Genomic DNA, 15,042 nt, shown 5'->3' with positions numbered 1-15,042 from the left:
TATTTATTGCTTTATTTAAAATAAGTATTTGGGTTGTAACGTGGTTATTTGTAATTTTGATCGCTTAGTATACTGTTGCCAACGTTTCATAATTCAGATGTTCCTTGAGATGAACGTAGTCCGATGTTTTTAATCAATACACCTGTGGACGGTATAGTAGAGCTGTAACATTAGAATTAATTCGCCGCGCCTGTGTGGCCTGTAATATCAAATTACTCATCGCGCCGTAATAGCGGTGAATTAGTTTTCATTTTTCATTTCTTTAGTAAAAATACTTAATGTTTACACTTTTCCGATTAACCGCCGACAAGGTAAGGCTCTTTTTGTAAGAATAAAGACCCAACTAGAAGGATTCGGCCTTGTTGAATGTATTTGTTCACTGGCGCCATTGTTAAAGATGCTTATTTTGTCTATATTGTAGTTTCGTCGGCATTTCAATACCAACGAAATAATCGTTTTAGTGGCTCTGTTGTGGGGTATTTTTATCTTGATTTTTTTTCAAACTGTACAGCTGCAGGCTCACTGATGACTCGTCTTCTTAATTCAGCTCCAACTTTAAAACTACTTGACTTCGGACAAGAAAAGCTAGTGTTTTAAAATCTTCGCAGTCGCGACCTAACGCCCCTTGAATGTAAATCCTCAGTGATGTTTTTAACTATTGCTTCATGCCGTTGTTCTATAATGTTTACTGATAGCGTAAAACTTCTGGAATAATTCCTATATAACTAGTTGCCACATATCAAAAAGAGGAATAAAAGGTTTATTATACACATTTTAATTATTGTATTAGATATAAACTGCATTAATTTAATTGATATTGGAGGAAATCGAATCATTAACATTCCCTAAATTCTTGGAGTTAAAAAGTCGGTAAGATTGAGAGAGGCCATTTTATATATTTTTTCCTAGATATGTTGCGGGAGAAAATATAATTGAAATAACCATTTCAGAAGCACAATAAAATCTGGTATAACCAAACAAATCTATTCGGAAGTTAATTAACTGACAAAAAGTGCAGGTAAGGGTAAATAATTTTATTACCATTATTACATGTTTCTTTTAGGGGAACGGGGTTGGCACGCAAAATACATTTCACAACTGAAATTTTCTTGGCCTTTAAAAGACGGTGCATACTTAAATAAAGGTTCCTCACAGGCTGACAACATCTAAACAAAACAGTCACATTTAGTTTAAAATGTACCTTGAATCTGTTTCACGTCAAGTCCGTTTGCTTCTTTTAAAGTATTTTGTTTTAATCATCTAGTAAGTTCATTTTTTGTGCCTTGTAATAATCGTTGAAATCGGTTTGCTGGGAATGCAAGATCTACTATAGCTTATCGAGGCTTTTTGCATTGGTAAGGATTTCTCTTGCCAATCGCCAAGTCTGTTTAGCCGCGCTTTCCAGGGCGGAATGAGGCTTTCCTTGGAAAAGATCTAGGTTTGGAAGAAAGTAATGAGGACATCTCCGGCACTGGAGACAGGAGATGAGTTGGAGCAGAATGCCGTTGAGGCGGTCACCGAGGCATGACTCGTCCCAATCGGTTTCTCTGGGGTGTTTCTCGCATTCGTAGAGCAGTAGTGTCTTCATATGGTAGTTATTGAGGGGCTGCCCTGGCAACTCGAGGTGTCGATCTCGCAAAGTCTTCAACACGGATAAGCACTTTTTCCTGCAGCCGCCCATCAGGAGCCTGTTCTCCGCTTCACCGAACTGTAAAACCCAAGCGTCGCTCTCGGCCGAGCTCTGCTTGCCCGTCAGGGAGTAGCACTCTTTGGACAGAAGGTTAAAGCCTTCAGCCTTAACTTCAGCCACCCGATTTGGACCGGGCCAGGGGATATGTGGCATGGGCCACTGAGCCGCACTCCTGGGCCAGATGCCCGTGCATTTGAAAGCTGGCGTGATCTGCACCACGTAACGCTCCCTGATTCTTAGTTTTACCTCGCTCGTATCCGCCACCATCTTCACCACATCTCGATAACTGCATTTGTCCACTGCCTGTGCTACCAGGGTTTGAAATCTGGATCGGATCTTCCGGGCTGACAGATAGCCCGAAGCTGTAATAAATTCGACCCAAAGGGACATGCTCCTCTTGCGCCCATCGCTCAGTTTTAGCACAGCGCAGCCAGGCAGTGAGCCATCGTCCACGAAGTTGAAGACCCCCATTTGGTTCAGGTAAAGGACCACCTCAAATTCTGTTGGAGCGATCACTTCCAACCCTTCGAAGCGCGTTTCGATTTCGCTAAGGGAGCTGATGAAGCGAGGCTCTTGGACTTCCACTTCTTTAAGGACATCGGAGACCACTTTGCACACCTCTCGAATGGTCTTAGCGATCGCGGCTTTCCGAGCCTGGCACCGCTCGTTGTAGTACTTGTTCAGCTGATAGACCAGCTTGGCTTGAGCCGCAATCATGTTGGGACTCAGGTCCGGACTATATACCGGAGTCTCGCAATAGGTTGATGGATCCAACGCTTACCGGTGTTCCGTGGGCACCCACTTTTTAACTGGCGCAAATTTGAAACAAGTGCATTGAATTTAATTGGTTAGAGGGAGAGAGAAGTGAAGAAAGACAAAGTACAAATGTCAACCAATATCCTCCGAAATCAGTAACTGGTTTCTTCAAAATATCTTGTTTACATCAGAGGCGATTGTCGTTGTAGTGAAACGATAAAAGTGGAGAAATTTGTCTGTTAGCGTTCATTTCTCTAATGCTCGCTCTCTCAGTCCGAATTTGACTGTTTTTATTCCTGTGGCCACTTTTCCCCACGCTCAGGAAGTGTGTAAGAGTTTAGTTTATGAATGGTCCCCGCCGGGCTGAGCATGCGTTCTCAACACCGAGAGGCCGAACCTAACGTGCACGTGCTATTACTTTCACCCAATCCGCGGTGATCTGTCAATATTGGAACCAATGGGTATTGCGGACTCGGAGATTGGATACAGCGGGTTAAAAAAAAGGCAACTCGCTGTGACTGCCACATCTTGCACTTTAGGGCAAGGGCAGGCAGGGCAGGAACGGGTTCTATTTACTCGTTTATATCGATCTTACACCAATGTTTATTTTGCACGTAGGCATTTGGAACATTCCTAATGATATATAATTGTAGAAATTGAGAATATCGATAGCAAAGCTAAACGCTGAATTCTAAAGTACCTAAATATCGTGAATGCGACCGCAAATGAAAACGTGACGAAACAAGAGTTTAAGTTCGGTATCGTGTAGTTTGGAAATACGTTTTCTCTTTTGTACAGACTTCAAAATTAAACTGACGTAAGACAGCTACATTGGATGGGTTTGCAATTTACATCTTTTACTGTGAATATTGGTGTAGTCCGGAAAATACAATTAACGTTTTTTTAAAAAAAAATTGGAAATGCGTGTCTTACATACGACATTAAACTTGATTTATTTTTGTTTGAACCTGGTAATGAAGTAGTATGTATAATTGGTGAATCAAAATAAAGTTTAAGGCAAAATTTATATTTGTGGTTGAAGTGTATGTACATTGACGAATTTTATATTGGCAGTGAACTGAGTGAGACGCGGCTGCTGTTTTAATCAAGGTCAAACTTTACTAATCCAGCAGAGCTCTTTCCCGTTCCCTTCCAGAATGGGCTGGTACCTTCTGTTCGTAATAACGATACCACGCTTTCTCGTTATACCCTTAACCCGGAACAGGTCGACGGGCTTCGCTTTCTAACCACCTTGTCTTTGCTCTCTCAATTTATCTGAAATCGTTTCCACCGACTTGTTTTCATGAAGGTTTTGATAAAATTATTTGTTTTACATTTTCAAGCCACGTTGTTTCTGCAAGATGCGACGCGGAATGTTTCCAGCTGACGACAGTCGGCGGTGCTTGGAACACACGCTGCAAATGAGCAGACTTAGTGACGGGTGCGGAATAATTTCAAAGGGTGCTTTTCGATTTTAAAGGTGGTCTGCAATTGCACCTCAAATGCGAGATTACGGGCTTTAAAATAGACAATGTTGGTCACGAAAGAAAATTTGCTACGAATTATTTACACTGGTTTGCTTTAGTCGCTGTAGTTTATTTCCGCAGTGATTTTTGGGCGTTACTCATGATACTGCAACTAACATCCAAACGATTTAGGCCAACGTTTTCATTGAAGCGTCAATTAATTGAAGAGCCTTTCAACCAAAGTATCCATCCTTAATCGCACTTTTCATTACAGATTTCCACGGTACATAAATGGCTCCGCTCAGTGCACTTCATTTAATAGCCCCAAATTCACGGAATTACGCTGATGCATCAAACTAAATAAAAAACACTTTAAAGCATTGATAACGTGAACCTTTTTTTTTAAAGGTGTGTTGCCCTTTGAACTGTTACCATATTGCTATGAAACAGTCATCGGTACAAATCCTAGGAAAGCAGTCTTAGCATGAATAATTAAAGGCGACCCTATCAGAAGCTGTAATTGAAGTGCTTTGCCACTCTTAGTGTGATGTTGGTTTTTGAGTCCATCAGCACTTCCTTGAGGGTGCATTAAATAGAAGTTGTCAGGCCGCTAGGAGCGGATTCCGTTTACAGAGAATGAGTGAAGAAGACAGAAGCAGAAAAATCTCTCCATCTTGAGAGGTACTTGAAAGCCCTCAGTGAATTGAACTGCATTCACTCTTTACCACCTCTCATCATACTTCAACTAATAAGCCTGGGGAGGAGTGAGTAGGTCCGCTCCCTGACAGTAAATGCATTATGGTAGGCTGGACTTGTTCCTCTGATTGTTCGACATTGTGTTTGTTTACCCTGTGTTTATGGTGTGTATTAAAGCAGGGGTGAGCAGCACCTTTAAATGCTTAGAAATCCAGAGAAGTATGAGATGAAGCTACATGCAAACAAAGCAACTTACCCATTTTCATCGTTTCCCACCCCTTTCCATACATGCTCAGACCCACGCATATCATAAATATACAAACACACTCAATTTCTCAAATTATTTAAGTTTAACCGGTTTTTCTGCTCTATTTTAATCTAGCAATGATGGTCATTGGTGACATTGTATAATATAAAGTGACCAATGACACTAAATTATTTTTGACCATCATTGAAGGAAATTTGAACCCTGGCATTTATCTTTGTTTTATGAGCAAATATTTCAAGTATAATGTGACTACAACCTTGCTTGGATTTAATTTAGAAATATAAATGTTTTTATTGCAGTGACCCTGGGCTTCTAACAGTTAAAAAGTATGTTGTATAAATAGTTTTGAGGTGCTACTTAAAGGGATGTAATCATTTGGCTTATTTCACCTTAAAACCACTTCTGTTTTAAAGATATTTCATTATTCAACAGTAAGGATGTTGAAAAAAAATAAAAAATATTGAATTCCTACTTCCTATTTTCATTGGGAATTTTTGATCGCTAAAACTTGGAATTATTATTCTAGTTTACCAGTTTAAATGCACATTAATCTATTTTTATGAATTTAAGAATAACTGAACAAATGTTGGTATAAAAAGTATTAAATCAGAATCTTGCATTCTGTGACTATTTGTTTATCATGGATTAAACTTTTTAATGTTTTTGGATTAAACTAACCTTATTTAACTTCTATCGGTTTTTATTAATAATTTTGCAAATATTTTCTTGCGTTTTCAGGCAACTTTTTGCTTTTCTGTTTTTATAGGCTTTGGAATTTATGTGCTCGTTTTATTAAGCTGGTTCCTCTGTATGAATACTTCTTACAATATTCTGACATGTAATTTTTGAGAATACTCCAGAAAAGAAATTATTGTTCTAATATTTTATAGTACAGCAGCATACTGTCTACCTTAATCTTTGGTAAATATGGGTGCATTATATGATGATGATTCATTACTTTGACTTTAATGCTGTCGTATGGGCAGTATACTTGCACAATGATTCATACACCAATTTATAGTATGAGTAGCTACATTAAAACAGTTGAATGGATGGAAAAATGTGAAACAATTTCACATGAAGCATCAAATTATTGTACTTCCATAACATTTGTACTTGTAACAAATTTTCAGTTAGTTGTGCTTTGTCTGAACTTGCATATAAGTTTAGCTTTGTGTTGTTAAAATACATGAGTATTAAGGTTGTGTTATAACTAAATCAATTCTAACAAACATAAAGAATATTTAAGGCTATTAGAGATGCACACAAAGACAATAAAATCAAACATCATAGTATGGAGAAAGGCTATTGTCTCAGCCTGTCACATTCATAAATCAGTTCACTAGTGATGAAAACCAAATTGCTAAAGGAAAGGAAGATATAGATTTGAAACACAATTATTTAGTAATGCATGTAGTATTCCTTTCTTAATTGACAGGGTGGTTAATGGTTTCAGTTGATACCTCTGTCTGACAATTGTAATCCTGTTTACTTTAATGAGAGAAAACATCTTTTACTGTGTGTATGCTTTAAAGTCTTTGTATTAATCATTCTGCATCATTTACTTCATTGTATTTGAATCCTCAGTCATAATTGTAACAAAACAATGAATTTCTCCTTTTTGTTTTTATCCTTTGGGTTTGTAGCAAAATCTCATATTATCTGGAGTTAACAAAGTAATCTTATGCAGATTTACTAAAAATAAGAATAGCATTAGCTGTGATGAGTGGTGAATAATTTGTTTTTGAGTTAAAGTTTTGCTACCTCTTTGTTGACAGCTTTTTTCACATTGTCTTTGGACAACAGCACAAATGATCTTTATCAGTTCAATCCCTTACCCTGGCAGCTGAATGAATCTGAGTTGGATTGTTTACAGCTTTGTTGTCATATAAGAATTTAGAATATGCTTTCACCACACTGCACCTTCATCAGGACCATCTTTTGTCCTCTCCATAACATTATAGATCAATATAGCTATATCTATGCCTGCATCTGGGAATAAAATGGAAAAAGCTATGTATATACATAAAGCAATTATGAAGATGAAAGATATTTTAACCATTTTTTTTTTTACAAATGAGCTGAATTTTAAGAGTAAAGGAGTCTTCCAAAATCTGTACAGCACTTAGGTGAGACCATGCCTACACACCACATGGAGTATTCCTTTCCTAAGAAAAGGTATACTTGGCAATAAAGTATACATTTACAACTTCAGTTCTTAGAATTAGAATGTTGTCTTAAAAGGAAAGATTTGGAACTGAGTTCAAGTGAACTACAGACAAATTCATGGAAACAAAAGATTGTCTGAGGTCTGGCAAGGTAGAAGCTGACAGACTTGTTTCTTCAGTTTAGAGAATTTAGAACTGGGGCCATCAGAAAATTATGAGAAGCATTTGTGAACTTCTGAAATCCTCTGTTGTGGAGGGCTGTGTATATTCAAGTTGTTTAATGTTTTTGGGTGAAATCAATAATTGGCTTAAGGGAATCGAAAGAAATAGAGATTGTGTGTGAAAGGGAAGACATGTATTTTACCTCAGTTAAGTCTGTGTTGATTCCTTTGTTTTTCCCTCATTCCATTGGCTTGTCTCCTTTTTATCCAAAATAAACTTGGCATTGCTTTGCCTGTTACAATCTATGTGTTAACTCTGATCTAGTTCTATTCATCCATCAGTCATTCTCTAAGATATCTGTGCCTTAGCAATTCTTACCTCTTGATCAGCTGCAAATTTTCCTTTTTCCAGTTTTCAAGAGCCTTTGGCCTGAAATGTGAAGCCTATCTCTCTTTTCACAGATGCTGCTTGACCTTCTGAGAATTTTTCAGCACCTTGTATTTTTCTTCTTCCAGCATCTCCAATTTTTTAAATTTTCATTATGACTCAGTAGATTATTTAGGCTCAATTATCACTTCATTTTATATGTTATCTGTTGGTCTGATGATTTAGTTTGTGAATAGTCTAATTAACCACTTCACTTGTATTTGCATGTTGGATGTAATTTTTATATAACCTGGGAATAAGTAAGTAATTTTTTAAAAATGGAAGCAATTTAAATGTATATTACTTTTATTGTAAACAGCTAATTTGCAGCAGGAGAAATATATAATCATTTTTGATAATACATTAAGTTAGAGGTCTTTGTGTTTTTGAATTTTTATAAGGAGATGACAAAACACAATTAGACGTGTATAAGTAGTATTGGAACTTTGTTCATTGTCACAGAATTGTTTTCTGTTTAGGATCAGAATCTTTATGTAATCATTTTAAACTTGCATTTAAATCTTTTTATAAAACCATGGACTGCTGTTACAGAAATGTACAAAGTATTTACTAATCTACAAGAAGTTTTTTCTGAAGAATAATTTCTTTTAATAGTTACGTCTGCTAACAAATGTAATATACACAGAAGTTTTCATTGCTGTCTATAGCTGGTTTAAATATTCTCCAATAGTTTTATACTAACGAAGTATTTTCCTAGGAAGAAATATTTAGCAGCATAAGTTGTAAAAGGGAAAAAAAATTGTTAATAAAGTTTCCAATATATGTTTTTAAATGGGTTGTTTTACAGTTAGGCAGCTTCTTCACTGTAGGATTCCAGAGTTAGCATTTTTCTAGATTTTTTTTGCCTTTCTGGTTTCCTTACTATCCACAGATTTCAAAAGCTTTCATTTTATACAGACTTCCTTGTCTGCTCAGTGAAGCCTGGGTAGGTGGGATTTGTGCTAAATTCTGGAGTTTATAGAAAATCTTTGATCTATGGCTGTGACTGCTTCAGAATGATCTGATCTGGCTGCTGGGCTGGACACTGTCCATAGCCTTAACTATCAGACATTCACATGACATTTTAACAGAAGCGTAGCCTGTCATTAAGTTGCAACTGAAAAAACAATTTTTGAAAGTCTCTAATGATTGTATTAGCATTTCACTCCACACTTCCGTGGTGTTTTTATTGTAGTAAGGTAAAATAAAATTTGAATATTTTTAAGGAGTCATTATAGCAATGAAAAGTCAGTTTAAAGTAGAATTTACTATCAGAGTACATACATGTCACCACATACAACCCTGAGATTCTTTTTCCTGTGGCTTCCTTAGCAAATCTATAGAATATACTGCTTGATTTAATATTACCAGTTTAGCTGCTGAATGAAGGGAGAGTACTCTGCTGATACAAGTTTTTTTTTTAAAAAGCTGTTATTTCCCAGAGTATAGAGACTCATCATTTTGTCTTTCATAATTTGTGGGAGAATCATTCAGTTATGACAGCTACAGATCCCATCATCTTCATAAATGATTAATCTCCATATTTTTCTCTTTTGGGTACTGATTTCTGGGAATTTGAGCTGGGGGAACTGCTGGTCTAGTTGAGTGCTATTAATTCTAGATTTCGTAAATTTGGTTCCTGAATAGCATTCAGAACAGTTAAAAACAAAGCTCTAACCTGTATTATCAGTTTGATAATGATCCATGAAGATGCATTGTTGAAGATGGTTAGGTGAAGATGACCTGGTTTTCGGGCCAGTCCAGTAAGAACTTAATTTCTTTTGACCTAATCCTCTTGCCCTTGTCCTCAAGGTGTGCATTGTTAGAAAATACCAAGCCTTTTCTTGAGTATAAAAGAACATTATTTTATGGCTCCTAATTTTTGATTCAAGAACTTGAATTTATTTATAAAATTGGGGCCACTTTACAAAATGTGAGCTCACCCTCCTTATACTTAGTAAAACTTCCCATTTTAAAGATTTCTATGATCTAGCTGCCATTGAATTTTAGATTATTTATAGGAAATAAAGTTGTCATTAAGTTATTACGCTGTTTGGAATAGTTTTTGCTCTTCGAAGTCAGTTTTACTGATGCATTTCGACAAGGTAACTTCCACAAATTACTGTGAGATGTCACAACCTGCAACTTTTCAGCTTGTTAAAAGAATTCTGAGCACTTTCGTGGTTTCTTGCCCTCATTTTATGCTTCCAAGTGCAGTGTGTTTTGCAAGGAACTTGAAAATTCATTACTATTTTGTGTGTTTTATCACACTTTGCATGAAAATTTATGACTGGGTGATCCAGGGATGCTTGAGCTATGTGTTCCAGGGCTTGCCCTGGCTGATAAGACCCTTGTTGGCGTGAAAGTGTGATGCAGAATATGACAGTTACAACTTTCTGTTTTGTTTAAACTGTCACTGGATTTCCTGGTTTACTGCTGAGAGCAGTGGTGTGTTTAGTTTGCATGTATTCATTCTAAAATGGAGAGCATACTCTATACAGACAGACTTCACCTAAGGATAATTGATAAGGAGGGTATGGAAGCAAAATTTACTGTTCTTCTCCATATTGTTGGATGATTTGAAGGCATCATGTAGTTGCTGCCCCTTTCTTGTCAGATTGGGCCCTAGACAGGAGCTGACAATCAAACAGGATAAAGGCAGGAGCCAGTGCTCCGAGGATATTGATTTTTCAGTTATCCTTAAGTAGTTTGTACTATGGATAATGGTTGTTGAAGGCAGGTATGTCATTATCAATGAACTCCACAACAGTAGCCATAACCTTCCCTCATATTTCCTTCAACATTGACAAAGTATCCAATGATGGTCAATAAATTGTTTGACCTTTTTGTGACAAGCATGTAAAAAAAATACCAAATGCATTTTATTTGAAAGTCTGAGTGAGGTACAGAATAAAGGGCGAAATGGCTTTCATTACAGTATTTGAGTTTTTTGCAAAGCTGTTTTCGTTAGAAAAGAATACACAAATATAATAACTAGAAGAATGATAATTTTTATACAGAACAATATCCTTAAATTATGCAGTATTTTAACTGCAAATGACAAAAATTGTTTTAATGATTAAAAAAAACATTTTTTTAGGCTGGGTAAGTGTTTATCCAATGTTACTACTGCATTTGTCTCTTAATGCTTTCAGTTCTGGTAATATTTCCCATCCCACTATATGCCCCACTGTCAGTGCTAGGACCAGTTTTGCAGCCTCAGATCCAGAATGCCACAGGTTTAGTTATTAAGTGAATCAGACCCCCCTTACCTGCATTTTTTTTTCATGAAGCAACATGCAACTTTACTTCGCTATTTGAAATGAGATGCTAACCAGAAGCAGGGCTGTTAACTGGAACCTCTCTGTACTTGAGCACAAGCCAGGTTATGTTCTAATGACATAAAGGAGAAGTTGGAATGTTGAATTTTTGTTAATGAATTAATGGCCTGGTTTTGCAGACAGCACCAAGTCATTTGCACTGAATACTGACCTATGAAAATACTTGTATTCCCTTGGTGTAGATCTCCTGAGGCCAGTTCTTTGACAAATCCAGTTCCCTTTTCAATTATGCAGCCTGATGTAGTGTTAGGACCTTCTGGGAGAAAATCCTAAAACTGAAAGTTTTAAACTAAGTTATTTTCTGACGCATTCAAAAATATCCTGAGTATTAACATGTTTATATTATTAACATTTTTAAAGAAATGGAAACAAATTAAAAATTGTACTCCTTATTAAAGACAATTGAAAATTAAATAAACTTCTTTAATGTGGTCCTCTTCTGCTACCTATGCTTTTCAAATGAATGGAGATATGGTCCCTGCCTTTGCCAAGACTTAAGTGCCACAGATTGTTTTGGTGTGTTTCTGAGCATTATTATATGGCACGTGTTGCAATTTTATAATTTGCTTTGTTGCTGGTCTTCTTCAGTCCAAAGTCAGTGCAGTTGGGAACAGCTGCCATCAAGATCAGGACTTCAGTGTTAGTGTACACATTCACAATCCTAATTTTGTGCCACTTATGTGGGGATATGCTGGAGCTTTCAATTGGAACTATTGGCATTTCCTCAAAAATCTGAGCCATTGTTGTTTTGTGAGAGGACAGGAAAATTGAATAAAGCATTTTCAAGATGTTCAGGTAAATAAGTTACTCTTACTGAATATAATCATTTGTGTAAGATATTAAATCTTTTTGGAACTGTTACTCTTGGAAAGGACGAACAGGATTTAAATTTCAAAAGTAACACCAACTGCCAGATGGTGTGCTTAGTCTGTACTGACAATATTAAAACTTAGACAGATTGAAATGAAACAGAAGAGCAAATGTTTTGAAAAACTTCCTAAAATAACCGATCACTATGGGTACTTGTTTAAATTTTATTTTGATATGATGCAGAGCAGAAGTGTAGTGTTGGGTCTCAACGTTACCATTATGAAGTCAAGACAATACGATTTGTGTAAATTTGTGATAAATACTTCTTCATTCTTGAGTTTCTTAAATCTCAGTAAGGTAATAACAATGATCTCCAGTGTTGATATATTCAGATCAGATTTGTCAAATTGATATTTTCTGCACATAAAAGTAACTGGTTTCACATTAGATGAGATATTTATCTATAATGCAACATTAAGAAATTCACAACAATTGCCATTTTTTGTGATTTATGGGCACATTACATTTTCACTGAAAATACTGTTACTTAGCTCCATTCTGCGATTTTGTTTGAACACATCAGTCCTCTTGAATGGAATTCTTCAGAAGATTACAAACACCATTTCAAATTACTGCAAATTTTTTCTCCAGCTGCATGTGTTCTCCCATGCTCTGTACACATGTGACCAATTACTCTCTCATTACCAAATCCATCTTCACTTTCTACATCTTCTCTCCCTCTCCCTTTCCAATGTTAGAAAGACTCAATTTCCTCCACAGAGCTGTAGTTACCCTTTTACTTCCACCAAAACCCACTCCCCTTCACATTGTATTTCCCCATCCATTTGCAAGAAATGTAATGGTTGTTCTTTATTTTTTCCCTCCCTCTGTTCGGACACCCAAACCCACTTTCAAAGTGAATCATTGGCTTCTACCTTTAATATAGCCCAGTCTACCTACTCTTACTTTTTATAGAAACCAAAAGTTGATTGTGTGTTTGCTTTTAGTACACGTCTGCTTACTGCCTAAGGATAATCTTGAACTTATAGTCGCATGTCACTTTTAATTTTCCTTCACACTCACATCTATCTGTCTTAGGCCTCCTACATTGTTTCTACGAAAATTAATTCTGAGGAACAGCACCTCATCTTCCAGCTGGGCATATGAATTCAGCATTTTAAATACTCAATCACACTAACCACACACCTGATTTCCAGCCCTTTTTTTTCTCTCCTGGTAAATTTGGATTTCTTTATTTGAATTATATTTGCACCTCCCTCAGTTATATCTTTGATTAATAAGTGATCTATAGCATTTTTTAGCAGTCAATGTTGCTACCTGGTCTTCACCCTATTACCGTTTTCCCCATTTTGTTCTCTTTGTCCTGTCCTTTCTCAGCAAATTAAAGCTTATTTCTTTTCCAAGTGGTTCTGATGAAGGGTCATCACCCTGAAATGCCATTTCTATTTTGCTCTACAAATATGTTAGTCTGATGTGTCATTTCTATCATTTTCTATTATTACTTGGTTTCTTCCTCAGTTACAGTTGATTTTGATTGATTTGGTAATAATCAGGGGAAAACACTTAGAAGCTCAAGAAAAACAGGAAGTCCATCTAATATATATTTACATATTAAAGATCTGCTGTTAAAGTTTCTATAATAATTGAAGCTTTTCTGTAGCACACAAAATCTAAATCTTGTTTACAAATATGGGTATTCAAGAAAGTATTCTGGTCTTGTTAATATTACAGTGGTACAAAGCTTTCTGACATGGGATAGTGGTACTGGTATGGGTGATCTACCCCTTATTCCAAGAGTTATTATTCATGTGGAGGTGAGGCTGTAAGCTTGACTGAAAAGAAAAGTAGGTTTTTATGTTGTCCAAGGAAGTTGCTTATATGATTTATACCTCATGAAAGCCAGTTGAGCAGCATAAGTAGATGTTTCAGAGAGTTTTCTCAGTGGTCTGCACACATGATCATTAAGGTCTCAAGGCCATTTGGATCTTTCAAAATTCTAAAGGAATTCTAATGGATGAAATTAATGAATTTTTCACTCATATGTAAATCCAAAACTAAACCATATAGAATTTTTAAAAAGTCATTATTCAATTTGATAATAAATTCAATAGAAACTTAAATTCCTTAGAGAACAATGGGAATATGGAACTTGCCATAATGTGAAGCAGTTGAGACTAATCGCACTTGCCTGAGGTATAAATGAATACAGTACAAGGATAAGTTGATGAATGAGATGAAGAAAGATGGGGGAGGTTCTTGTGGCCTGCAGTAAAAAGTATGATCTTTTTAGCTGAATGTGTTAATTTTATGCCTAGATGCTGTGTATGCAATTATTTTAAAGTATTTTTTGGATTTTGGATTGATTCCTTTATTAATAGTTCTATTTTTGCTTGCATTAACACAGTGGCAGACTAGTATAGGGAGAAGATTGTCGGCTTTGTATAGAGTAAGTAGATAACATTCGCCTACTTTAAGGGTCATTGTCTATTTAGGTACTGGAGTAACTTGATATATCTATGCAGAATTCCAAAGGGCCTTGGCTTTGGCTTTATTGTATTTTCCTAAGATTTGTGATCATTAATCCTTTAGAGATGAAAGCTGCTGAGCAACATTTTAATAATCTAGAGTTAAAGGACAAAATCTATATTTTCATATGCCTTTTTCCCTGATGGCTGATGAGAATGAAATGCAACTGAATCTTCATTCATTTGCTTTCAGCTTTTCAGCCAAATGTGCTTAGCAAATCCTGAATAATAAAAGAAGTGTGTTATATCCATATTGTAAAAAAATAATAATGTTGTTAGACTGGTAATTGATTTCAGATGAATATTTCTGAATGAATTGAACTGCCTTTGAGTGCAGTTATTTGCATAAATTTTGGCTGTAATCATAGAAGAGAGCAATTTAATCCATCATGCCTTTCCCTAACTCAGTTGTACAGTAACCCAATTAATCCCTTGCTGTTGCTCTTTGTTCTGTTTTACTCTGCAAATTTTTATCCAACTGCTGATGCATTATTGGAGCAATCATGAGTGAATGTAATCATAATCAGCTATCCAAGTCATTGCAGGTACAGCCTGTGATTAATTTCAGTCCAAAGAATTAAGATGATGTTATTGAACATCATCCTGAATTGGTGAGTTGCTTCCTTGAGGTGAAGCATAGGTAGGGCATTTCAGGACTTTTAATCAGGGGTAGTGAATGACAAAACTGTTCCATATCAGGTGATTTATAACCG

General features: G+C 36.1%; 2 protein-coding genes across 2 annotated transcripts in view; one reads left to right on the top strand and one right to left on the bottom strand.

Annotated features, from left to right (window-relative positions):
• Window positions 1–15,042, top strand: part of lrba (LPS-responsive vesicle trafficking, beach and anchor containing) — an 817,631-nt gene that overhangs the window by 473,331 nt on the left and 329,258 nt on the right. The window lies entirely within an intron of this gene.
• mab21l2 (mab-21-like 2) lies at window positions 1,328–2,450 on the bottom strand. The gene has a single exon (XM_059963369.1). It carries the CDS (start codon window positions 2,405–2,407, stop codon window positions 1,328–1,330), a length of 1,080 nt encoding a protein of 359 aa, XP_059819352.1. The 5' UTR covers window positions 2,408–2,450.

The sequence above is a fragment of the Hypanus sabinus genome, chromosome 3 (genome assembly GCF_030144855.1).
Source record: "Hypanus sabinus isolate sHypSab1 chromosome 3, sHypSab1.hap1, whole genome shotgun sequence".
NCBI lineage: Eukaryota > Metazoa > Chordata > Chondrichthyes > Myliobatiformes > Dasyatidae > Hypanus > Hypanus sabinus.
Note: the sequence above shows the minus strand (reverse complement) of the source record. Positions and strands in the feature narration are given on the sequence as shown.